A 26,700-nucleotide genomic window follows, 5' to 3' on the forward strand; every position below is an offset into this window, starting at 1 on the left:
TGAAAACTTTGAGTTTTAACGATAAAGACAAAAGAAAGAGTAGAGTGAATAGTATCAGGATTGATTTTTTAGTGTAAAAATGTGGTTTAGAGTGAATAGTATCAGGATTGACTTTTTAGTACAAAAATCTGGTACTATTCACTTTACTCTTTATTTTGTCATTATCATTAAAACTCAAAGTTTTCAAGCATTTTTTCATTAGTTTTCCTAATTAAACTTAATTTTCCTGCACAAGAAGTGTCAATATACACGAGAAAACAAATATAACCGGAAAACTAATTAATTAAAGGAAATTGTAAATTTGTAATACAACAAATACAAACTGAACGTACATAACTAAAAGGAGAATTGGACCCAAAAAAAAATAATAATAATAACAAAAAAGGAGAAGAATCCCACAACCACCAGGATCATGAAGCAGAAGGGAGCTGCAACAGATTGTTGTTGTCGAACACGATACGCTGGTGCATGTGTAAGTGTTCCATTGACGACTTGAGCTACAATCCTCTACAACTTATGATTACAAAGGCTTTTATTTTTTTCAAAAGCTTTCGGTGTATACCGAATAAAACCGAACCTGACCTGAGTTTCATTTGTTTAGCTGCAACAGAGCGTAGTAGTTGTACTAGTGATAACGAGCCCCTGAAATCAAACACCTTCCAATTCCGGTGTCAAAATCTTCAGCTTCATTAGAGTTTGGCTCGGTAGCTTGTTACGTTTGATCCTGCAGAACCATCCTGATTCATGCCCACCCGTCTTTGGATGAAGGCATCACTTTCGAATTTAGTCATGGCATCATCATCTGCCAGGCTAACGTATGCCTCTATTCCGCCAGCATCTTTGGTGTCAGCTAAAACTATTAGGTTCTTATAGGGAGGCGGCGGTACAGCCACCCATGCAGGTCTCCCCCAACCGAAATCAATATCATAGAGAGGAAAACTGCACAGACTACTGTAGGACAACGTAACCACCATTCCTGGTTTGGCAAGCCTTTGAATAAATCGGTTGATGTAACACCCGTGGCCACCCTTTTGTAGCCTTTTCACATGGTCCTTGTCAATCTTGCTTAGTTCTTCTCGTACCTGCTTTACCATGTCATGACAAGATTCTTGATCATCGATTCCGCTGCTGCTGCTGCTACTACTGACCAAGGGAGTTGTAAGGAAAATTTGATAAAAATTTCCAAATGAACAGCGTGGAATTGGTGGATCCGTTCTGGGACGCAGGTTCACAGTATGGACTGCCGCATGAAGTATATTCTCATCAATAGAATGATCATCCTTGCTAGCTTCCGCGAGTCGCCTCCATAGGAAAGCTGATAAGGCTTGAACACGCGATGGACGTTTTTCGCGACCATCTTCCGCTAAGCCTAAGCCTGTATATTTTTCTCTGAGATGCTCTATAGTAGGGGCATTGAATACAAACCTCTTTGTTACTTTATTCTTTGGGATAACACCGAACGTACGATAGCCACTGACATCATCGGCAGGTGGGAAGACTGCGGCGGAAACAAACTCTGGACGCTCTATTTTGGTTTCATTTTCTCCACGGGTTATGGCAGCCCAAGTTTTGGTGAACATGATCATAGATAACCCATCCGCTAACTTGTGGGAAATGCATAGGCCAATGGCATATCCTCCACATTCAAAGATATTGAGCTGGACGCCTAGGGCAAATTCACTATTGTCATGGTCGCGTAGTTCAAACGGGATGAGTTTAAAGAGTTCACCAGGCATTGGATTTTGTTGAAAATCACAAAGTCGGCAGTTGGTTACTTGAGCTTCAAGGTAGGGTATACCCTCGTCGTTGCACTGTACTAAATAGTTGTCGATTTTTACTCGCCCGGCTAGTGGGTAGAAAAGTGTTAACACCTCAGATAAGGACTTCTTTAGGCGTTTGGATATTACAGCAGCCGCAGGTTCGGGTTGGATCTCGTCATTGAATTCATAGAAAAGGACCAAAGAGGTATAAATCGGAGGAGTTATTTGATCCAGGAAGGAGAACTGGTAATGGTAAAGATGGTTTGGGGTTGGAGAAGATGGTTTGACAATCTCCTTGGAGATTACTTCAACGTTCACCATCTTTAGCTAATTGGTTGTGTGGTTCTCAATTTGCTTTGGCATCGTATATATATCACCCACAACACAACAGACCTAGAGAGAATGCCACACAGACTAAATTTGCAGACAAAATTTTGTAAACTAAATATGAAAGTTGATTGAATTATTACTTAAGCATTGATAATGTGAAAATATGAAGGTAAAAGAGTCCCACATTGGTGAAAAGAGAAACCTAAAGGGCTTATAAGAGGTCGGGCTACTTCCTATATTGCCAATTGATTTTATGGTGGAAACTCAAATTTTTCATGATATCAAAGCAAGTTGGCCCACGTGTGAAGCTCAACGACTACGAGAAATTTTTAGTTGTGACGGGAATACGGATAGTACATCACGTGTTTTTATGCAAGCGGTGAAAATTTTAATTTTTAAGTTATTAATTTTTAAACATACATAATCCACCATTTATATAGGAACATGTTGTGTACCACCTTGTGTGACGATTACATTGAAAATTCTCTCCAACCACTACATGTGTTTCACATCACCCTATTCTTATCTTCCTGATTTCTGAATCAATTGAATTGGATTATTATTATTTTTTGGTCAATTGATTCTTTAGATAAGGTCATCGATTCTTTAGATAAGGTTTAGAAAAGTAGCACCATACAAAGAACGAGCAGGGAATGGGACCAGCGTTTCTAAGAGTTTTAATATAATGGATGGGCGATGGAAAATATATATCATTTTATAGAGAAAAACTTGTGTGGGGTTCAACGTGCCACTAGACAATGCCTAGTGACATTATGATTCATTCAAAATTTGACATATGGTTAAATTTAACTACAATTTCCTATTTACATAAAAACTAAAAAAAAATATTATTTCCAACATTAAAACTGTTTGTACCATACATAGGGCCTCCTTATTTAGATCTCGTATAAATACTCGGGGGACTCAAATGTAATTATGTAATAAATAAAGGGGCAAATATGTAAAAAGGGGAGGAGCCCTTAGTCTATAAAAGGGCATCCTCACCCTCACAATCAAAGGACCTCACTCTCATATTCAGAGCTCTCATCCTCACAGAGAAGCTCTCTCTCCCTCACAATCCTCTCACAAACAGAAAAATACAATATCAGTGTGGACGTAGCCCAAACATTGGGGTGAACCACGATACATCTTGTGTTCTTTATTTTCTTGCAGATTCACGGTTAGATTTACGTTGTTCCAAGACCCGTCCAGTTTTGGGCATCAACAAAACACCCACCCAGACTTCCTCCATCGGAAAAGCATGGGAGATAAACTTTAATATGGGTTGATGTTGATCAGTTTCCTAAGTAAGGGATGCTTGTTGCATTCACCATGTTGGCCAGTTTATGTGCTAAATCTCCCTTGTCTTTAAAGAATTGAAATCCCACCACATCATATTTTCTCTCAATGGATTAATTGGAATATATTGTATAGACCTTGATCATGAAAAACGATTACATATAGTTGAGTTCAGATTCGTTTTATTTTGTTTTGTGTTTTTTTTTTTTTCAACGATGAACCATTTTCTGCAAACACAAAATATTTCTCCATTTTTGTTCAAAGAATTAGGCTAACCATGATAGGAAAATCTATGAGAATGGAAAATATAAAGCTTATTTCCTCGAAGATTAGTTAAATGATACCGACATCCGCGTCGGAGGGGTGAATTCTCAGATGATGGAGGAGAGCTCCGGTTGAGTGATTGGAGTCTACTTATAATTTTACTAATATTTATAATATATTTTCAGTTTTTATGTAATTATGAAATCTTTAAAAGGTAACTTAACTTTGAAATCATAATTAAAAATCTTACCACATGTTAATTGTTGATTGAGTCGTAGTGCCATTAGGCATTGCCTAGTGGCACGTTGAACCCTGCACAAATTTTTCTTCGTTTAATGAAATCGTCATTACAATTATAAATTAATAAATTAAAGAATAGTTTCCTACAGTAACATACTAACGAATATTTATTTAGATGACAGAGTCATGATGCTAACGGTCCAGCTGACTTAAGATTCTAACTTCCAAGAAATTGGTTTTGTTATAAAATGAGGTCCATTAGGTATTGTGTTGCATTCGTATAATTTTCTTTATGCTAATTGTCTAATGAATCTTATAAGCTACGTTATTCTCTTTGGTTTATAATTATTCTTCGCGATGCTATTAGTATTTGTTATAAGTATTATCTAATTGTAATTGTGTAAATTTTAGAAAGATTTTGAGTTTTTATTATTCTAGTGATTCTTTATTGTACTTAATTGGAGGACAAGTTAACCCTCATCTCTATAGGATAATGTTAGGGAGATAAAAAAATTTAACCAAATTCGCAAACCAAAAGATGTGTCACTAATAAAAAATAAGCATGTTAATCAAAGTTTAATTAATAATCCATTAATCAACAACCACATCCTTAGGTTTGTAAATTTGGTTTAAAAAATTTGGTCTCCCTAACTTTCGGCCTCATATAAAATAGGCCATAACACATTATCAGCCCTCTCCATACTTTGAGACACAAATTATCTTGGGATTCAATCCTATTATTATTACATCATATCAGAGCAACTAGAAGTCTCACACAACAGTAAACACATAAAAGTGTAGTACTGTGCATAATCAAAAGTGCAATCATGCAATTATTACAATAATGATAAACTGTAGTAAATGAACCATCACCCTAAATCCAAAGGATGAAAGCCTCATTGCCAAGCCCACTCATCACCTTCGGTGTTCTCCTTATTCTTGCTACGTCCTGAAAGGGTCGACAAAACAAAACGTGAGTGGACCAGTTTTATCACGTCACAATCATTTGAATATAATAAACCCTGTTTTGAAATTGTATATACACATAACAGTACTACGATAATAGTTGTCAAGACCAACTCAATCTTGCTCGTCATATCAAATAAAGTAAATCAATCACGAACAAAGTAACGTATAGCAAGCACGTGAAGTGTCGTTTACCTTATCGATATCTAGCATCTACTAGCAAATTCTAGCCTATACTAGAATAGAAAATGTACCTGCAATAAATCATATGGCCGTAGCTAGCTATACGATATGTATGATAATCATATGGTGAAAATAAATAACCAATGATCTCAAGATATCATCTAAGTTAAGATAAGTATAAGCCTCAGCAAAGACTAACATGAGTAATATGCATCAACAGAGGCATATATAAATATATATAATAAAAACATTTAAGTTTTCAAAGGGGTCCACTCACAAGTAAGCAAAATGTTCCTTGTCAATAGGCTCATTGCTTATACTCTTTTTATCTTCTAATAAAACTGGAGGGGAAGGATATGCCGTTAAATTTAACGGCATTGTCGCTGCCGCTGTTAAAACTAATGACGACTGCCGCTGACCATCGCCTAAATCTAAAATTGGTTTAGGAGAAGGGGAGGTTGAATCCACCTCGGATTCAACGGTCTTTGCTTGGAAAATGTTGTCGGAAACCAGATGTCCTGAAGTAGGTTCTGCAGAAGGAACTTTCCTAAAAAAACTGTTACCTTCAGTGACTTATAGGCCAAAAATGCCAAGCTGCCAACACTGTACAACCAACCTTCTTTTATCCGCCACAGTCAAATGACTTGGAACTAAATTCTGGAATTTTGACAGAATCATCTTAAAAGGCCTGAAACCCCTTCAATTGGAATTACTTCAAAATTCCTTCGTTTAGTCACTTTTTGTCCAAAGTAGACTCACGTGTCCTACAATCAAATTATAAAGCAAAGTATCAAATTCTCTCAAAATATGATGATTAACAGATCGATGCCGCAGCCATACCCCCTAGACGGCCATGCAAGCTACGACAAAGGTTTCTTGAAAATATGATATCGAATTTATTTGGGTTAATATTTGAATATTGGGTTTAGTAGAAAGGAAGCCCAAAGGCGCTAAAGCAGGTTCCATTTGCCTGAAGCCCAACCCTGAAGCCTGATGCAAATTAAAAGCCTTCTCAGCCAAGACATAAACCACGTGTCTATGACTGAAGTGACAAGTGATGAAGACCAACCTACTATCAGCCAAAAAGCATTTTCTAGTGGCACTACAAGTAAAAAATTGATAACTCACTTCCCTCGGAAAGCTTTCGGGCAAGAGCAGAGCTAAAAGCAGTTGGGCCAGATTGTCAACAAAAGGGGAAGCAAGCACCAGAGACAATGACACTCAACCAATCAAACAACCAACATACAAACTTTGCTCTCAAGCCAGATTTGCATTAGGAAGCTGAAATCAACCCAGATTCAGTCTTTTTTAGTTATAGTCCCCGTAGGAAAGCTATCTTTTGTCTAGTTTAAAAGCTTTGCTACCCTTCCTAGTGTCGTAGTATCAATTCCCTTGTGTAAAACCTGTTTACCGTCCATCCGTTTTAGCATGCAACCCTGTAAACTCATAGAGAAATGGCTGCAAGAGGTTCAACCTTGCCTAACAAGGTAAAATCTTGCTCGAGTCTCTTTGCTTGTCCTCTAAATTAGTAGATTTATCGCTTCTTTCAACATCTGTTATACTGAGATAACAGTGGCACGTCTAGCACTTTGTTAGTTTTGATTGTGAGCCTCAAGGCCTGCACCTAAGGCCCCACAAAGGCACATTTCAAAACTAACTTCAAACTCATCTTGCAACACATCAAGCAGCAAGAGTCTGACAAATAAACATACCAACTGCCATCTACCCTTTGGGAGCTGTGCGAGGGGCCATCCACATTTTGCCTCGAACATAATTCATTTGTCCTCGCGATTATGATTCATGATTCAAAGCTTACGATTAACTAGCTCAGAGGCGCTTTGTTACACGAGTTGCACAACTCTTGAAGGGCACGACAACCAAGGTTTCTTTCATTTCAGTACTTCATTTGAGAGGATATGGGCATTGTGTATTCGATACTTTGCATACTTATGTGGGAGAGACCCATCTAGTATGTGTTTTATTGAAGTATTGAATTTAGTGAGATGTTTTATATATTCCTGCACCGCTATTGTTATATTGTGGCGTATCATTTTTGGGCATATCTCGAAATCGAGGTGTGACATAATATAGTGCTAATGACAATTTTTTTATTTGTTCTATTAAAAGGAATATTGAGGAAGAGAAAATTTGAATTTCAAACCTCCGTATAGAACACTCTTAATCAGTTGGACAACAAACTGTTGCAACCGTTTACGGTTTAACACAAACTTTCTACCCCCAATATCACCTTTTCCCGTATTATAAAATGTTGTGATGCATTTTCAGCCATCTTAACCGTTGCTATAAGTTTTAATCTAATGGACGGGCCATATTTGATGGAGAATATGATTTTATGAAATCGTCATTACAATTATAACAATTATAAGTTACTAAACTAAATAATAATTTCATAGAGTAACATATTATTTTGGGATGACATAATGATGTTAACTGTCGAGTTGACTTGTATGATTCCACACCTCATGATTAAGTAGCGGAGCCACATCCGGACTAAGATAGGCATGAGAGCTGAATTATGCTATACGCGTTTTCAACATTGTCTTCCTAATTTCTGAAGCAATTGAATCAGTCAAATCATAAATAAAGTATTTAAAAGTTATATGGTAATGAATATCACAAGCATAGAATCATAATAGTTTATGGGGGTGTGACGTGCCTTGACTAACGGGCAGAAGGCAAACCTAAAACATCTAACAAGATATCTCTAGACCGGAAACGACAACTTTTTATTTTAATAGAAGGGATATTAAGGGAGAGAGATTTAAAATTCATGACCAAATACCTATTTTCAATAAAATTATCAGAAAATTTTTATTTGAATTCATTATCACCTTTCTACACCAAATACCAATTTTTTATCACACAAGCTTCCTGCTTTGCCCCTTCAAATATATAGAATTACAGTTTGTATATATAACTGACAATAAAGGCTAAATCGGATTAATAATCCTCGTAGTGATAGGATATTTGGAAGATTGTCCATGTGTTAAAAAGATTAAAATTTAAACCCTCATGGTAAAAATTGTTAGCAAATTTAATCCAAAGTGAAACTTCCGTCAAATCATTGTTAGATGCAGGGATAAAAATGTCCAATCATACTTTTTATGTGTTTACCTTCTTCTATTGCTTCTCTTCCCTCTCATAAATTGAACAACTTTGTCTTCGTCTTTCTGTCTTCGTGTTCGTGATCCAATTTCCTGAGATTGAATCCTTCACCTTCATCGTCCCCCAGTTTTACAACCCATTCATCTTTTTCCAGAAATTCAAATTCACTATTCAAATTTATCACGGATTGACAATTCAAAATCCAAAAATTTTAAATTCCATTATTTCAAATGTGCTCGCACCTTCTCCTGCTCCATCTGATTGATTTCAGTACCCAAGTCAATCCAATTTATTAAATTCAGTCTGCATTCATAAAATTAATCACACTTGCGAGTATGAGATCTGCACATAGGTACTAGGTGACGTTTGACTAGAAATGGATAGTATACGGGCAGCTTCTGGTAGTAGGGAGGCTTAGGGGTTGTTCATGGAACTGGTGGTGGTCTTAGGTTGGTGGTGGAGGGTACAAGGGTTTGTGGTTCTATGGAGAGAAACCATGGCTAAAGAACTTGACAAGTATAGTTCAAATTATCAGAATTATATGGATGTATGTGTTTCTAGATTTCACCATCAGTCGATGGATAAAGTGTGGAGTGTGTGTTGTATAGCGCACAAATATTTATATGGCCCTCGAGAGATATCGATGAAAAGAGAGTGTGAAGTGAACAGGAGAAAGTGTGGGTTAGACAAAAATCCATATTTATCCTTGTAGTTAACGGTGATTAAACGGAAATACCATTTTTCGGTTAAATTTGCTAATGGTTTTCACTACAAGGGTTTAAATCCCAATTTTTTTACCACAAGAACTATTTGCCGAACATCTTATCACCACAAGGACTATTAATCCAATTTAGCCTAAAATAAAATCACACATAAACCCGTCCGTCTAACAAAACTCACCAGATCAGCGACCACCCACCATGGCAGCTAATGGCAAGGACGAAACATAGAAGAGGGCTACATGGTATGTAAAATTCACTCGTATCGTCCACTTTTCTATCTTTTTACCACATTTAAAACATTTCGTAAGGTAAATTTAGCCCACCTAACAATGAATTTCTGAATTTGTTCCTGACTAATGGTGTTGATTAAACCTCTACAAATTACTAATTTTATGTAAACCCTAACTAAACAATGAAAATAACAAATTAAATTTGGTTTTTGAGATGAAAAGTACAGTTACTTAAAAATGCAAGAGAACATAAAGACGAATTATAGCTAGATCTCGTATAAATACTCGGGGGACTCAAATGTAATTATATAATAAATGAAGGGGTAAATATATAAAAATGGGAGGAGCCCTTAGTCTATAAAAGGGTCTCCTCATCCTCACAATCAAAGGGCCTCACTCTCATATTCAGAGCTCTCATCCTCACAGAGAAGCTCTATCTCCCTCACAATCCTCTCACAAACAGAGAAATACAATATCAGTGTGGACGTAGCCCAAACATTGGGGTGAACCACGATACATCTTGTGTTCTTTATTTTCTTGCAGATTCACGATCTGATTTACGTTGTTCCAAAACATATCCAGTTTTGTGCATCAACAAAAACACCCACCCAGACTTCCTCCATCGGAAAAGCATGGGAGATAAACTTTAATATGGGTTGATGTTGATCAGTTTCCTAAGGGATGCTTGTTGCATTCACCATGTTGGCCAGTTTATGTGTTAAATCTCCCTTGTCTTTAAAGAATTGAAATGCCACGACTTCATATTTTCTCTCAATGGATTAATTGGAATATATTGTATAGACTTTGATAATGAAAAACGATTACATATAATTGAATCCAGATTCGTTTTATTTTATTTTGTGTTTTTTTTTTTTTAATGATGAACCATTTTCTGCAAACACAAAATATTTCTCCTTTTTTGTTCAAAGAATTAGGCTAACCATGATAGGAAAATCTATGAGAATGGAAAATATAAAGCTTATTTCCTCGAAGTTTAGTCAAATGATACCGACATCCGCGCCGGAGGGGTGAATTCTCAGATGATGGAGGAGAGCTCCGGTTGGGTGATTGGAGTCTACTTTTAATTTTACTAATATTTATAATAGATTTTCAGTTTTTATGTAATTATGAAATCTTTAAAAGGTAACTTAACTTTGAAATCATAATTAAAAATCTTACCACATGTTAAATGTTGATTGAGTCGTAGTGCCATTAGGCATTGCCTAGTGGCACGTTGAACCCTGCACAAAATTTTCTTCATTTAATGAAATCGTCATTACAATTATAAATTAATAAATTAAAGAATAATTTCCTACAGTAACATACTAACGAATATTTATTTAGATGACAGAGTCATGATGCTAACGGTCCAGCTGACTTAAGATTCTAACTTCCAAGAAATTGGTTTTGTTATAAAATGAGGTCCATTAGGCATTGTGTTGCATGCTTATCGTATAATTTTCTTTATGCTAATTGTCTAATGAATCTTATAAGCTACGTTATTCTCTTTGGTTTATAATTCTTCTTCGCGATGCTATTAGTATTTGTTATAAGTATTATCTAATTGTAATTGTGTAAATTTTAGAAAGATTTTGAGTTTTAGAATATTCATTATTCTAGTGATTCTTTCTTGTACTTGATTGGAGGACAAGTTAACCCTCATCTCTATAGGATAATGCTAGGGAGATAAAAAAAATTTAACCAAATTTGCCAACCAAATGATGTGTCACTAATAAAAAATAAGCATGTTAATCAACGTTTAACTAATAATCCATTCATCAACAACCACATCCTTAGGTTTGCAAATTTGGTGTAAAAAATTTGGTTTCCCTAACTTTCGGCCTCATATAAAATAGGCCACAACACATTATCAGCCTCTCCATACTTTGGGACACAAATTATCTTGGGATTCAATCCTGTTATTATTACATCATATCAGAGCAACTAGAAGTCTCACACAACAATAAACACATAAAAGTGTAGTACTGTGCATAATCAAAAGTGCACTCATGCAATTATTACAATAATGATAAAACTGTAGTAAATGAACCATCACCCTAAATCCAAAGGATGAAAGCCTCATTGCCAAGCCCACTCATCACCTTCGGTGTTCTCCTTATTCTTGCTACATCCCGAAAGGGTCAACAAAACAAAACGTGAGTGGACCAGTTTTATCACGTCACAATCATTCGAATATAATAAACCCTATTTTGAAATTGTATATACACTACATACATAACAGTACTACGATAATAGTTGTCAAGATCAACTCAGTCTTGCTCGTCATATCAAATAAAGTAAATCTATCACGAACAAAGTAACATATAGCAAGCACGTGAAGTGTCGTCTACCTTATCGATATCTAGCATCTACTAGCAAATTCTAGCCTCTACTAGAATAGAAAATGTACCTGCAATAAATCATATGGCCGTAGCTAGCTATACGATATGTATGATAATCATATGGTGAAAAGAAATCACCAATGATCTCAAGATATCATCTAAGTTAAGATAAGTATAAGCCTCATCAAAGACTAACATGAGTAATATGCATCAACATAGGCATATATAAATATATATAATAAAAACATTTATGTTTTCAAAGGGGTCCACTCACAAGTAAGCAGAATGTTCCTTGTCAATAGGCTCATTGCTTATACTCTTTTTATCTTCTAATAAAACTAGAGGGGAAGGATATGCCGTTAAATTTAACGGCATTGTCGCTGCCGTTGTTAAAACTAACGGCGACTGCCGCTGACCATCCCCTAAATCTGAAACTGGTTTAGGAGAAGGGGAGGTTGAATCCAGCTCGGATTCAACGGTCTTTGCTCGGAAAATGTTGTCGGAAACCAGATGTCCTACAGTAGGTTCTGCAGAAGGAACTTTCCTAAAAAAACTGTTACCTTCAGTGACTTATAGGCCAAAAATGCCAAGCTGCCAACACTGCACAACCAACCTTATTTTATCCGCCACAGTCAAATGACTAGGAAATAAATTATGGAATTTTGACACAATCATCTTAAAAGGCTTGAATCCCCTTCAATTGGAATTACTTCAAAATTCCTTCGTTTCTTCACTTTTTGTCCAAAGTAGACTCACGTGTCCTACAATCAAATTATAAAGCAAAGTATCAAATTCTCTCAAAATCTGATGATTAACAGATCGATGCCGCAACCATACCCCCTAGACGGCCATGCAAGCTACGAAAAAGGTTTCTTGAAAATCTGATATCGAATTTATTTGGGTTAATATTTGAATATTGGGCTTAGTAGAAAGGAAGCCCAAAGGCGCTAAAGCAGGTTCCATTTGCCTGAAGCCCAACCCTGAAGCCTGATGCAAATTAAAAGCCTTCTCAGCCAAGACATAAACCACGTGTCTATGACTGAAGTGACAAGTGATGAAGACCAACCTACTATCAGCCAAAAAACATTATCTAGTGGCATTACAAGTAAAAAACTGATAACTCACTACCCTCCAAAAGCTTTCGGGCAAAAGCAGAGCTAAAAGCAGTTGGGCCAGATTGTCTATAAAAGGGGAAGCAAGCACCAGAGACAATGACGCTCAACCAATCAAACAACCAACATACAAACTTTGCTCTCAAGCCAGATTTGCATCCAGGAAGTTGAAATCAACCCAGATTTAGTATTTTTTAGTCATAGTCCCCGTAGGAAAGCTATATTTTGTCTAGTTTAAAAGCTCTGCTACCCTCCCTAGTGTCGTAATATCAATTCCCTCGTGTAAAACCTGTTTACCATCCATCCCTTTTAGCATGCAACCCCTGTAAACGCAAAGAGAAATGGCTGCAAGAGGTTCAACCTTGCCCAACAAGGTGAAATCTTGCCCGAGTGTCTTTGCTTGTCCTCTAAATGAGTAGATTTATCGCTTGTTTCAACATATGTTATACTGAGATAATAGTGGCACGCCTAACACTTTGTTAGTTTTGATTGTGAGCCTCAAGGCCTACACCTAAGGCCTACACCTAAGGTCCCACAAAGACACCTTTCAAAACTAACTTCGAACTCATCTTGCAGCACATCAAGCGGCAAGAGTCTGACAAACAAACATACCAAGTGCCATCTACCCTTTGGGAGCTGTGCGAGGGGCCATCCACATTTTGCCTCGAACATAATTCATTTGTCCTCACGATTATGATTCATGATTCAAAGCTTACGATTAACTAGCTCAGAGGCGCTTTGTTACACGAGTTGCACAACTCTTGAAGGGTAAGACAACCAAGGTTTCTTTCATTTCAGTACTTCATTTGAGAGGACATGGGCATTGTATATTCGATACTTTGCATACTTATGTGGGAAAGACCCATCTAGTATGTGTTTTATTGAAGTATTGAATTTAGTGAGATGTTTTATATATTCCTGCACCGCTATTGTTATATTGTGGCGTATCTATTTTGGGCATATCTCGAAATTGAGGTGTGACATAATATAGTGCTAATGACAATGTTTTTATTTGTTCTATTAAAAGGAATATTGAGGAAGAGAAAATTTGAATTTCAAACCTCCGTATAGAACACTCTTAATCAGTTGGACAACAAACTGTTGCAACCGTTTACAGTTTAACACAAACTTTCTACCCTCAATATCACCTTTTCCCGTATTATAAAATGTTGTGATGCATTTTCAGCCATCTTAACCGTTGCTATAAGTTTTAATCTAATGGATGGGCCATATTTGATGGAGAATATGAATTCATGAAATCGTCATTACAATTATAAGTTACTAAACTAAATAATAATTTCATAGAGTAACATATTATTTTGGGATGACATAAGTGCAGTTTGGGATTGAGGTGCTTAAAAAAAAAGTTGGGATGAAAACAAGCTGATAGGGATTTTGGTGTTTGGTAAACAATTAAAAACAACTTTATTTAAAAGTTTCACATGAAAAAAAGCCAAAAAGTGGAAGCTTCATTTTGCAGCTTCAAGAAGCCGCTTAAAATCCAAAACACGGAGCTACAGTACCAAGTTAATGAATTTTTTCAATTTGCCAATACTGCCCCCTCCTTTCTCCTTTCTCCTTTCTCCTTTCTCCTTCTCCTGATTCCTACACTCTGCACTCTCTCTCTCTCTCTCTCTCTCTAGCAAAACACTCCGCAAGCTCCTCTGCCCTCCTGCCGCTGCACCTCTTCCTCCTCCTCCTTTTCCTTTCTGTCCGTCGGTCTCAGCGTCACACCGCCGTCGCCTTCCAGGTACCAGGTACTCGATTTGCTTGAATATATTTGCTGTAATTAATTAATTTAATTTTTAGGTTAGGGTTTGACTGCTCTCTCCAGTTTCCCTCTCCCTCTCTCTCTCTTCCATCGTTGAAGCAATTTCAGTTTTGGAGTTTGAATTAATGTTCTAATTTTCAGTTTCGGGGTGAGAGATTGGCTTCTGGTGATCATGTCTTCCTAGCGGCGGGAGGCGTCGCGAGTACGCAACGGAAGAGACGGCAGAGACTGGTGGTGATGAGGAGGTCTGTTGGGAACCGGCAGAGGAAGGAGAGGCGGGTTTTGATGCTGCTGCCTCTGCGCTTATGGAGAGTTTCTGAATTCTCCTGCAAACTTGGTTTAGTAGTTGTCTAACAGATCAGCATTATAGTGAGGATTACACTTTTGCCAAATGTGTCTATTATGCTCTGTGTCTTCTTTTTTGACTGCTTCTACTGGAGATTTATATCATACAAAGCGAACTTATGCTTGAAGAAAATTTATTGTTTTTACTTGTTGATATTTCTATGTTCCTGCCCTACAGTTGAAAACATAGAAAGTTATGCACTGCCTTATTTTCTATGATTTTTTCTGAACTGTACATCTGTTTCTATTTCTATTTCCACAATCCATTGTGGCCAACCTTCCATCATAAGTTTGACAGAGAGAACCCTTGATTTTATCCTTGACATATTTCCCTTAAGAAACCATGCCTTCTGTCTATCAAATGTCCGCTCAGCATCCTTAAGAAACCGCTCCGTCAATTGTATGAACCTGAAACTTTTGTCACCTAATTCATGCTGATGATTTGTTAAATGTGGGGGGAAGTGAGTCCTGGTCTGAGAAAAGGTCACTTGCGATCGAGACTTGTGGGGTCTGTTGTTATGCACGAGTCATGGTTGTGTTTTCGTTTGTGGGTTTCATTCGGTTTCTTTTCAAACAATGCAATGCAATGCAATGCATGTATGCCTATACAGAACCATATGTGGTGTACCATTTGCTTGCAGGGTTTTGCTATGATTGTAGAATAACTATGCATTTTTGAACATGGAACCGTAAACTTATCCTGGCACAAACCACAGGACGCTAAACAGAGTTTTCACCATCTTTCTTCCACTTATCCATCACTTGATGCATGAGATGTTTCAAAACCAAATTTATTTAACTAACTTTTCTTTTGTATGTCATGTATGACTTGTGCAAAGGAAGAACGGAGAGTTGAGAGCTCAATGGGTTTGCAAAAGGAGAATGAAGATATTATCCACAATTGAAGGTGTTTTAGCTGCAAGTCAGTGGTAGACAAAATGCATAGGGTAGACTTTTTGGTTAGCACCTCAATATGTCTAGAGGTGTCCAATTGCTGTTTAAGTTGAGATGAGACACCATAAGGGTATTCGACTTGTTAGCGTCTAGGATGTTTATGTTATTTTTGAGACTTCACTTGGTGTGTGTATTCAACTTATATGATTAAATTCTTGATTAATGAAAATGTGATTAACTAAAGTATTACATTACATTTGTTATCAATTCTAATTCCAAATTATGAACACGGATTATGTGGTAGTTGGTTCATCACATACTAGAAGCAAATAGGGATTGGATTTTGACATATGTGATGTACACTACACCACATATCAAATGAATAAGTGACGATTCAGCGTCACTCACATATAAGATATGTGACGAATTTATAGGTTATTGAATTTAGTGTTTTGTGACGCTTACTTCGTCACATATCTCCTTGAACCAGGTATTCTAATCAATTATAGCGGCAAGTTTGATGAATGCATTTAATTAGACTACTTTCAAGTACATTAACAATATTGTACTAATGAATCCTAGCTATTCAGTCTAAAATATTTCAATTGAAGTAGTTTGTCATACTAATTAATATTTAAGATAAAGTTTATAAATATTTAAAAAAAAAAAAAGTATATTTAGTAATTTTTCTTTATCTGTTAAGAAAATTAAATTAATAGCATATCTAGTATTATACCCTTTTTGGTTATTTCACACAGTCACAGATGTTTTACATAAAAGTTTACCAAACACTATAATAATGCTTTTTTTTCTTTTCCAAAAGCACTTTTACAAAAAAGTTTACCAAACACTCCGCTGTTTTATTTCACAGCCGCTTATTCTCACAGCACAGCAGAAACAACTTTTTTTCAAAGCACAACAATACCAAACCAGCCCATAATGATGTTAACTGTTCGGTTGACTTGTATGATTCCACACCTCATGATTAAGTGGCGGAGCCACATCTGGACTAAGCCACATCTGGACTAAGATAGGCATGAGAGCTGACTTAAGCTATACGCGTTTTCAACATTCTCTTCCTGATTTCTGAAGCAATTGAATCGGTCAAATCATAAATAAAATATTTAAAAGTTATACAGTAATGAAAATCACAAGCATAGAATCATAATAGGTTATGGGGGTGTGACGTGTCTTGACTAACGGGCAGAAGGCAAACCTAAAACATCTAACAAGATATCTCTAGACCGGTAACGACAACTTCTTATTTTAATAGAAGGGATATTAAGGGAGAGAGATTTCAAATTCATGACCTTAATATAACGAATAAATGATTTTAATCAATTGAGCTACAAATCGTTGCAACCTTTATAGTTTAGCACAAACTGTCTACCATAAGTTTTAATCTAATGGATGGGCCATAATTGATGGAGAATATATATGATTTTATGAAATCGTGATTACAATATGAATAGTAAATTAAAGAATAATTTCGTAGAGTAACATATTATTTTTAGATGATAGAGTCGTCTTAACTGTCCAGTTGACTTGTATGATCCTGGCTGTTAAAGGAAACAAAAACCCACGATCTGATTGTGAGCAATTCCAATATTTGGGGATTCGTTAACTGTTGAGCTAGAGTAAATTAGCTTGATTATAGCTTCTGTTTACTTGAAATAGCTTATAACTTTGTGTATAAATCAACCCCTTCTACATCGATATTTAAATTAATAAACCACATAATTCTACAAATTTTCATAAAACGAGGTCCATTATGTAGTTCGTTAACATGGTAGCAGCTCGGAGCCATGACGTTTCCAACAATAGTTAAAGCATATCCAATAGCTTAGCTAAATAAGACTTTTTTACTACTTTCACATAAAATTTAGAAAAATTAAATTCAACAAGCTAGCTAAGCGACTATCTATATTAACTTTGTAGGAACAATAGCTATCTAAATTTAGCTAGAAGGAGATAAAAATTCAATTTTTGTTGAACGTTGAAAACTATAAAATTATAAGGAAAACTAATGAAAAGGGATTGAAAACTTTGAGTTTAATAATACGGACAAAATAAAGGGTAAAGTGAATAGTACCAGGTTTGACTTTTTAATGTAAAAATATGGTTTTTCGTTAAAGTGAACAGTACTGTGGGCTTTTCGTTAAAACTCCTAAAATTATATTGTTTATGGGCTTCAAGAGACGAGAAAGGGTTTGGGTTTTAAATTCAGAAAAAAATAATATTAAAATATTTTAACTTAAGCTAAAATAACTAATATTTCTAAATGTGGTGACTAACCAAATTGAGTCATTTGGTTAGCTACAATAATAAAAATTTAACTAGTATTATTGGCGATGCTCTTATATATTTATTGTATAATTTTCTCTACTAATTGTCTAACGTATATTTTTTTTTGTTTTGTCAAAGTCTAACGAATCTTTTAAGGTCCACCATTCTCTTTAGTTTCTAATTATTCGTGGTAATAGTATAATTGCTATTTTTCTCTATTTTTAATTAGAAGTCTCACACAACAGTAAACACATAAAGTGTAGTACAGTGCATAATCAAAAGTGCACTCATGCAATTATTACAATAATGATAAAACTGTAGTAAATGAACCATCAGCCTAAATCCAAAGGATGAAAGCCTCATTGCCAAGCCCACTCATCACCTTCGGTGTTCTCCTTATTCTTGCTACGTCTTGAAAGGGTCAACAAAACAAAACGTGAGTGGACCAGTTTTATCACGTCACAATCATTCGAATATAATAAACCCTGTTTTGAAATTGTATATACACTACAAACATAACAGTACTACGATAATAGTTGTCAAGATCAACTCAATCTTGCTCGTCATATCAAATAAAGTAAATCAATCACGAACAAAGTAACATATAGCAAGCACGTGAAGTGTCGTTTACCTTATCGATATCTAGCATCTACTAGCAAATTCTAGCCTTTACTAGAATAGAAAATGTACCTGCAATAAATCATATGGCCGTAGCTAGCTATACGATATGTATGATAATCATATGGTGAAACTAAATCACCAATGATCTCAAGATATCATCTAAGTTAAGATAAGTATAAGCCTCATCAAAGACTAAGATGAGTACTATGCATCAACATAGGCATATATAAATATAAATAATAAAAACATTTAAATTTTCAAAGGGGTCCACTCACAAGTAAGCAGAATGTTCCTTGTCAATAGGCTCATTGCTTATACTCTTTTTATCTTCTAATAAAACTGGAGGGGAAGGATATGCCGTTAAATTAAACGGCATTGTCGTTGCCGCTGTTAAAACTAACGACGACTGCCGAACCATCGCCTAAATCTAAAACTGGTTTAGGAGAAGGGGAGGTTGAATCCAGCTCGGATTCAACGGTCTTTGCTCCGAAAATGTTGTTGGAAACCAGATGTCCTGAAGTAGGTTCTGCAGAAGGAACTTTCCTAAAAAAACTGTTACCTTCAGTGACTTATAGGCCAAAAATGCCAAGCTGCCAACACTGCACAACCAACCTTCTTTTATCCGCCACAGTCAAATGACTTGGAACTAAATTCTGGAATTTTGACACAATCATCTTAAAAGGCCTGAATCCCCTTCAATTGGAATTACTTCAAAATTCCTTCGTTTCGTCACTTTTTGTCCAAAGTAGACTCACGTGTCCTACAATCAAATTATAAAGCAAAGTATTAAATTCTCTCAAAATATGATGATTAACAGATCGTTGCCGCAGCCATACCCCCTAGACGGCCATGCAAGCTACGACAAAGGTTTCTTGAAAATCTGATATCGAATTTATTTGGGTTAATATTTGAATATTGGGCTTAGTAGAAAGGAAGCCCAAAGGCGCTAAAGCAGGTTCCATTTGCCTGAAGCCCAACCCTGAAGCCTGATGCAAATTAAAAGCCTTCTCAGCCAAGACATAAACCACGTGTCTATGAATGAAGTGAAAAGTGATGAAGACCAACCTACTATCAGCCAAAAAGCATTTTCTAGTGGCACTACAAGTAAAAAACTGATAACTCACTACCCTCCAAAAGCTTTTGGGCAAGAGCAGAGCTAAAAGCAGTTGGGCCAGATTGTCAACAAAAGGGGAAGCAAGCACCAAAGACAATGACACTTAACCAATCAAACAACCAACATACAAACTTTGCTCTCAAGCCAGATTTGCATCCAGGAAGCTGAAATCAACCCAGATTCAGTCTTTTTTAGTCATAGTCCTCGTAGGAAAGCTATATTTTGTCTAGTTTAAAAGCTTTGCTACCCTCCTTAGTGTCGTAGTATCAATTTCCTCGTGTAAAACCTGTTTACCATCCATCCCTTTTAGCATGCAACCCCTGTAAACTCAAAGAGAAATGGCTGCAAGAGGTTTAACCTTGCCCAACAAGGTGAAATCTTGTTTGAGTCTCTTTGCTTGTCCTCTAAATTAGTAGATTTATCGCTTGTTTCAACATCTGTTATACTGAGATAACAGTGACACGTCTAGCACTTTGTTAGTTTTGATTGTGAGCCTTAAGGCCTGCACCTAAGGCCCCACAAAGGCACCTTTCAAAAGTAACTTCAAACTCATCTTGCAACACATCCAGCAGTAAGAGTCTGACAAACAAACTTACCAACTGCCATCTACCCTTTGGGAGCTGTGCGAGGGGCCATCCACCTTTTGCCTCGAACATAATTCATTTGTCCTCGCGATTATGATTCATGATTCAAAGCTTACGATTAACTAGCTCAGAGGATTGAAGGGCAAGACAACCAAGGTTTCTTTCATTTCAGTACTTCATTTGTAGGGCAAGACAACCAAGGTTTCTTTCATTTCAGTACTTCATTTGAGAGGATATGGGCATTGTGTATTCGATACTTTGCATACTTATGTGGGAGAGACTCATCTAGTATGTGTTTTATTGAAGTATTGAATTTAGTGAGATGTTTTATATATTCCTGCACTGCTATTGTTATATTGTGGCGTATCAATTTTGGGCATATCTCGAAATCGAGGTGTGACATAATATAGTGCTAATGATAATTTTTTTATTTGTTCTATTAAAAGGAATATTGAGGAAGAGAAAATTTGAATTTCAAACCTCCGTATAGAACACTCTTAATCAGTTGGACAACAAACTGTTGCAACCGTTTACGGTTTAACACAAACTTTCTACCCTCAATATCACCTTTTGCCGTATTATAAAATGTTGTGATGCATTTTCAGCCATCTTAACCATTGCTATAAGTTTTAATCTAATGGACGGGCCATATTTGATGGAGAATATGATTTTATGAAATCGTCATTACAATTATAAGTTACTAAACTAAATAATAATTTCATAGAGTAACATATTATTTTGGGATGACATAATGATGTTAACTGTCCAGTTGACTTGTATGATTCCACACCTCATGATTAAGTAGCGGAGCCACATCCGGACTAAGATAGGCATGAGAGCTGAATTAAGCTATACGCGTTTTCAACATTGTCTTCCTGATTTTTGAAGCAATTGAATCGGTCAAATCATAAATAAAATATTTAAAAGTTATATGGTAATGAAAATCACAAGCATAGAATCATAATAGGTTATGGGGGTGTGATGTGTCTTGACTGACGGGCAGAAGGCAAGCCCAAAACATCTAACAAGATATCTCTAGACCGGTAACGACAACTTTTTATTTTAATAGAAGGGATATTAAGGGAGAGAGATTTCAAATTCATTACCAAATACCTATTTTCAATAAAATTATCAGAAAATTTTTATTTGAATTCATTATCACCTTTCTACACCAAATACCAATTTTTTATCACACAAGCTTCCTGCTTTGCCCCTTCAAATATATAGAATTACAGTTTGTAAGTATAACTGACAATAAAGGCTAAATCGGATTAATAATCCCCGTAGTGATAGGATATTCGGAAGATTGTCCATGTGTTAAAAAGATTAAAATTTAAACCCTCATGGTAAAAATTGTTAGCAAATTTAATCCAAAGTGAAACTTCCGTCAAATCGTTGTTAGATGCAGGAATAAAAATGTCCAATCATACTTTTTATGTGTTTACCTTCTTCTATTGCTTCTCTTCCCTCTCATAAATTGAACGACTTTGTCTTCGTCTTTTTGTCTTTGTGTTCGTGATCCGATTTCCTGAGATTGAATCCTTCACCTTCATCGTCCCCCAGTTTCACAACCCATTCATCTTTTTCCAGAAATTCAAATTCACTATTCAAATTTATCACGGATTGACAATTCACAATCCAAAAATTTTAAATTGCATTCTTTCAAATGTGCTCGCACCTTCTCCTGCTCCATCTGATTGATTTCAGTACCCAAGTCAATCCAATTTATTAAATTCAGTCTGCATTCATAAAATTAATCACACTTGCGAGTATGAGATCTGCACATAGGTACTAGGTGACGTTTGACTAGAAATGGATAGTATACGGGCAGCTTCTGGTAGTAGGGAGGCTTAGGGGTTGTTCATGGAACTGGTGGTGGTCTTAGGTTGGTGGTAAAGGGTACAAGGGTTTGTGGTTCTATGGAGAGAAACCATGGCTAAAGAACTTGACAAGTATAGTTCAAAGTATCAGAATTATATGGATGTATGTGTTTCTAGATTTCACCATCAGTCGATGGATAGAGTGTGGAGTGTGTGTTGTATAGCGCACAAATATTTATATGGCCCTCGAGAGATATCGATGAAAAGAGAGTGTGAAGTGAACAGGAGAAAGTGTGGGTTAGACAAAAATCCATATTTATCCTTGTAGTTAACGGTGATTAAACGGAAATACCATTTTTGGGTTAAATTTGCTAATGGTTTTCACCACAAGGGATTAAATCCCAATTTTTTTACCATAAAAACTATCTTCCGAACATCTTATCACCACAATGACTATTAATCCAATTTAGCCTAAAATAAAATCACACATAAACCCGTCCGTCTAACAAAACTCACCAGATCATCGACCACCCACCATGGCAGCTAATGGCAAGGATGAAACATAGAAGAGGGCTACATGGTCTGTAAAATTCACTCGTATCGTCCACTTTTCTATCTTTTTACCACATTTAAAACATTTCGTAAGGTAAATTTAGCCCACCTAACAATGAATTTCTGAATTTGTTCCTGACTGATGTTGTTGATTAAACCTTACAAATTACTAATTTTATGTAAACCCTAACTAAACAATGAAAATAACAAATTAAATTTGGTTTTTGAGATGAAAACTAAAGTTACTTAAAAATGCAAGAGAACGTAAAGACGAATTAGAGCTAGATTCAGAGATGATGAGAATAGGACTTGGGATCTCTATTTCACCATTAGAAGCTAATTTTATGTTTATTAAGTTAACCCATATTCGATTACTAATTTGTTTCCAAAGTTGGTTTTGCATTTATATGATCAACCATGTGATGTGTGGTTTTGATCAAGTACCCAATTTTCAACGTAGTTGGGATGATGTTCAGCTTAATTAGATTACCGATGAAGAATCCAAGACATGCAAGAAAACTTCAATAACTAAAGAGAATACATGGCATGATGTACAATCGGTAAGCAATCCTAATGGTGATCACACATTAATTAAGATAAAAAAAATAATAATAATAGAACTAATGAATGAAACAAGAAACATACAGTTCATATAAACCTTTCCTAATTCTAAGGGCAAGCGGTAATGACGTAGAGAAACATATGCAAATTAATTAGGGAACTTTAACAAAAAGCATCCGGTATTGTTCACTTTAACGAAAAATCACATTTTTACACTAAAAAGTCAATCATGGTACTATTCACTTTACCATTTATTTTGTCATTATCATTAAAACTCAAAGTTTTCAAGCCATTTTCATCAGTTTTCCTAATTAAACTTAACTTTCCTGCACAAGAAGTGTCAATATACACGAGAAAACAAATATAACCGGAAAACTAATTAATTAAAGGAAATTGTAAATTTGTAATACAACAAATACAAACTGAACGTACATAACTAAAAGGAGAATTGGACCCCAAAAAAAAAAAAAAAACAAAAAAGGAGAAGAATCCCACAACCACCCGGATCATGAAGCAGAAGGGTGCTGCAACAGATTGTTGTTGTCGAACACGATACGCTGGTGCATGTGTAAGTGTTCCATTGACGACTTGAGCTACAATCCTCTACAACTTATGATTACAAAGGCTTTTATTTTTTTCAAAAGCTTTCGGTGTATACCGAATAAAACCGAACCTGACCTGAGTTTAATTTGTTTAGCTGCAACAGAGCGTAGTAGTTGTACTAGTGATAACGAGCCCCTGAAATCAAACACCTTCCAATTCCGGTGTCAAAATCTTCAGCTTCATTAGAGTTTGGCTCGGTGGCCTGTTACGTTTGATCCTGCAGAACCATCCTGATTCATGCCCACCCGTCTTTGGATGAAGGCATCACTTTCGAATTTAGTCATGGCATCATCATCTGCCAGGCTAACGTATGCCTCTATTCCGCCAGCCTCTTTGGTGTCAGCTAAAACTATTAGGTTCTTATAGGGAGGCGGCGGTACAGCCACCCATGTAGGTCTCCCCCAACCGAAATCAATATCATAGAGAGGAAAACTGCACAGACTACTGTAGGACAACGTAACCACCTTTCCTGGTTTGGCAAGCCTTTGAATAAATCGGTTGAGGTAACTCCCGTGGCCACCCTTCTGTAGCCTTTTCACATGGTCCTTGTCAATCTTGCATAGTTCTTCTCGTACCTGCTTTACCATGTCATGACAAGATTCTTGATCATCGATTCCGCTGCTGCTGCTGCTACTACTGACCAAGGGAGTTGTAAGGAAAATTTGGTAAAAATTTCCAAAGGAACAGCGTGGAATTGGTGGATCCGTTCTGGGACGCAGGTTCACAGTATGGACTGCCGCATGAAGTATATTCTCATCAATAGAATGATCATCCTTGCTAGCTTCCGCGAGTCGCCTCCATAGGAAAGCTGATAAGGCTTGAACACGCGATGGAAGTTTTTCGCGATCATCTCCCGCTAAGCCTGTATATTTTTCTCTGAGATGCTCTATAGTAGGGGCATTGAATACAAACCTCTTTGTTACTTTATTCTTTGGGATAACACCGAACGTACGATAGCCACTGACATCATCGGCAGGTGGGAAGACTGCGGCGGAAACAAACTCTGGACGCTCTATTTTGGTTTCATTTTCTCCACGGGTTATGGCAGCCCAAGTATTGGTGAACATGATCATAGATAACCCATCCGCTAACTTGTGGGAAATGCATAGGCCAATAGCATATCCTCCACATTCAAAGATATTGAGCTGGACGCCTAGGGCAAATTCACTATTTTCATGGTCGCGTAGCTCAAACGGGATGAGTTTAAAGAGTTCACCAGGCATTGGATTTTGTTGAAAATCACAAAGTCGGCAGTTGGTTACTTGAGCTTCAAGGTAGGGTATACCCTCGTCGTTGCACTGTACTAAATGGTTGTCGATTTTTACTCGCCCGGCTAGTGGGTAGAAAAGTGTTAACACCTCAGATAAGGACTTCTTTAGGCGTTTGGATATTACAGCAGCCGCAGGTTCGGGTTGGATCTCGTCATTGAATTCATAGAAAAGGACCAAAGAGGTATAAATCGGAGGAGTTATTTGATCAAGAAAGGAGAACTGGTAATGGTAAAGATGGTTTGGGGTTGGAGAAGATGGTTTGACAATCTCCTTGGAGATTACTTCAACGTTCACCATCTTTAGCTAATTGGTTGTGTGGTTCTCAATTCGCTTTGGCATCGTATATATATCACCCACAACACAGCAGACCTAGAGAGAATGCTACAGAGACTAAATTTGCAGACAAAATTTTGTAGACTAAATATGAAAGTTGATTGAATTATTACTTAAGCATTGATGACGTGAAAATGTAAAGGTAAAAGAGTCCCACATTGGTGAAAAGAGAAACCTAAAGGGCTTATAAGAGGTCGGGCTACTTCCCATATTGACAATTGATTTTATGGTGGAAACTCAAATTTTTCATGATATCAAAGCAAGTTGGCCCACGTGTGAAGCTCAACGACTACGAGAAATTTTTAGTTGTGACAGGAATACGGATGGTACACCACGTGTTTTTATGCAAGCGGTGGAAAATTTTAATTTTTAAGTTATTAATCTTAAACATACATAATCCATCATTTATATAGGGGCATGTTGTGTACCACATTGTGTGACGATTACATTGAAAAATCTCTCAAACGACTACATGTGTTCCACGTCACCCAATTCTTATCTTCCTGATTTCTGAATCAATTGAATTGGTTTATTATTATTTTTTGGTCCATTGAATTGGTTTATTATAACAGCTGGACAAAGCACATGATACTAGTAATGATTATTAATACTATCAAAAGGGAAGAGATCCCCTATGGATCTCTCCCACCAAAGCCCACCAATCAATTAATCCGGATCATTGAAATTTGATTCAACAACTAAAATTATTATAACTTTAAAGAGGCCTCCTGTTTGAAGCCGTTAGATCAAATTTAAGGACCCAAATTAATTGATTAGTGGGCTTTGGTGGAAGAGATCCCCCCTCGGGATCTCTTATCTTATCAAAATGCTAAAAGTACTGAAATTGATAAACAACCTGAAATAAAGGGAACTTTAACGAAAAATCCTTGGTATTGTTCACTTTAACGAAAAACCACATTTTTACACTAAAAAGTCAATCGTGGTACTATTCACTTTACTCTTCATTTTGTCCTTATCGTTAAAACTCAAAGTTTTCAAGTCATTTTCGTTAGTTTTCCTAAAATAAATAAGGTAGTAATACTATCAAAATGCTAAAAAGTATGGAAATGTTGTGATGCATTTTCAGCCATCTTAACCGTTGCTATAAGTTTTAATCTAATGAACGGGCCATATTTGATGGAGAATATGATTTTATGAAATCGTCATTACAATTATAAGTTACTAAACTAAATAATAATTTCATAGAGTAACATATTATTTTGGGATGACATAATGATGTTAATTGTCCAGTTGACTTGTATGATTCCACACCTCATGATTAAGTGGCGGAGTCACATCCGGACTAAGATAGGCATGAGAGCTGAATTAAGCTATATGCGTTTTCAACATTGTCTTCCTAATTTCTGAAGC

General features: G+C 36.3%; 1 protein-coding gene and 1 long non-coding RNA gene across 3 annotated transcripts; one reads left to right on the plus strand and one right to left on the minus strand.

Moving 5' to 3' along the window:
* Nucleotides 1-264: 264 nt before the first annotated feature.
* LOC126585269 (stemmadenine O-acetyltransferase-like) lies at nt 265-25,293 on the minus strand. Its single transcript, XM_050249673.1, has 2 exons — nt 24,301-25,293; nt 265-1,082 (listed from the first exon to the last, which is right to left on the minus strand). The coding sequence occupies exons 1-2, from the start codon at nt 25,291-25,293 to the stop codon at nt 690-692; spliced, it is 1,386 nt and encodes a 461-aa protein (XP_050105630.1). The 3' UTR covers nt 265-689.
* LOC126585276 (uncharacterized) lies at nt 14,144-15,827 on the plus strand. Of its 2 annotated transcripts, none has more exons than XR_007610392.1 (3): nt 14,144-14,331; nt 14,487-14,687; nt 15,530-15,827. It is a non-coding gene; the product is annotated as an uncharacterized LOC126585276 (long non-coding RNA). The 2 variants fall into 2 exon arrangements; XR_007610393.1 differs by having other exon boundaries at nt 14,145-14,331; nt 15,534-15,827.
* Nucleotides 25,294-26,700: the final 1,407 nt, after the last annotated feature.

This window comes from Malus sylvestris, chromosome 10 (assembly GCF_916048215.2).
Source record: "Malus sylvestris chromosome 10, drMalSylv7.2, whole genome shotgun sequence".
NCBI classification, from domain to species: domain Eukaryota; kingdom Viridiplantae; phylum Streptophyta; class Magnoliopsida; order Rosales; family Rosaceae; genus Malus; species Malus sylvestris.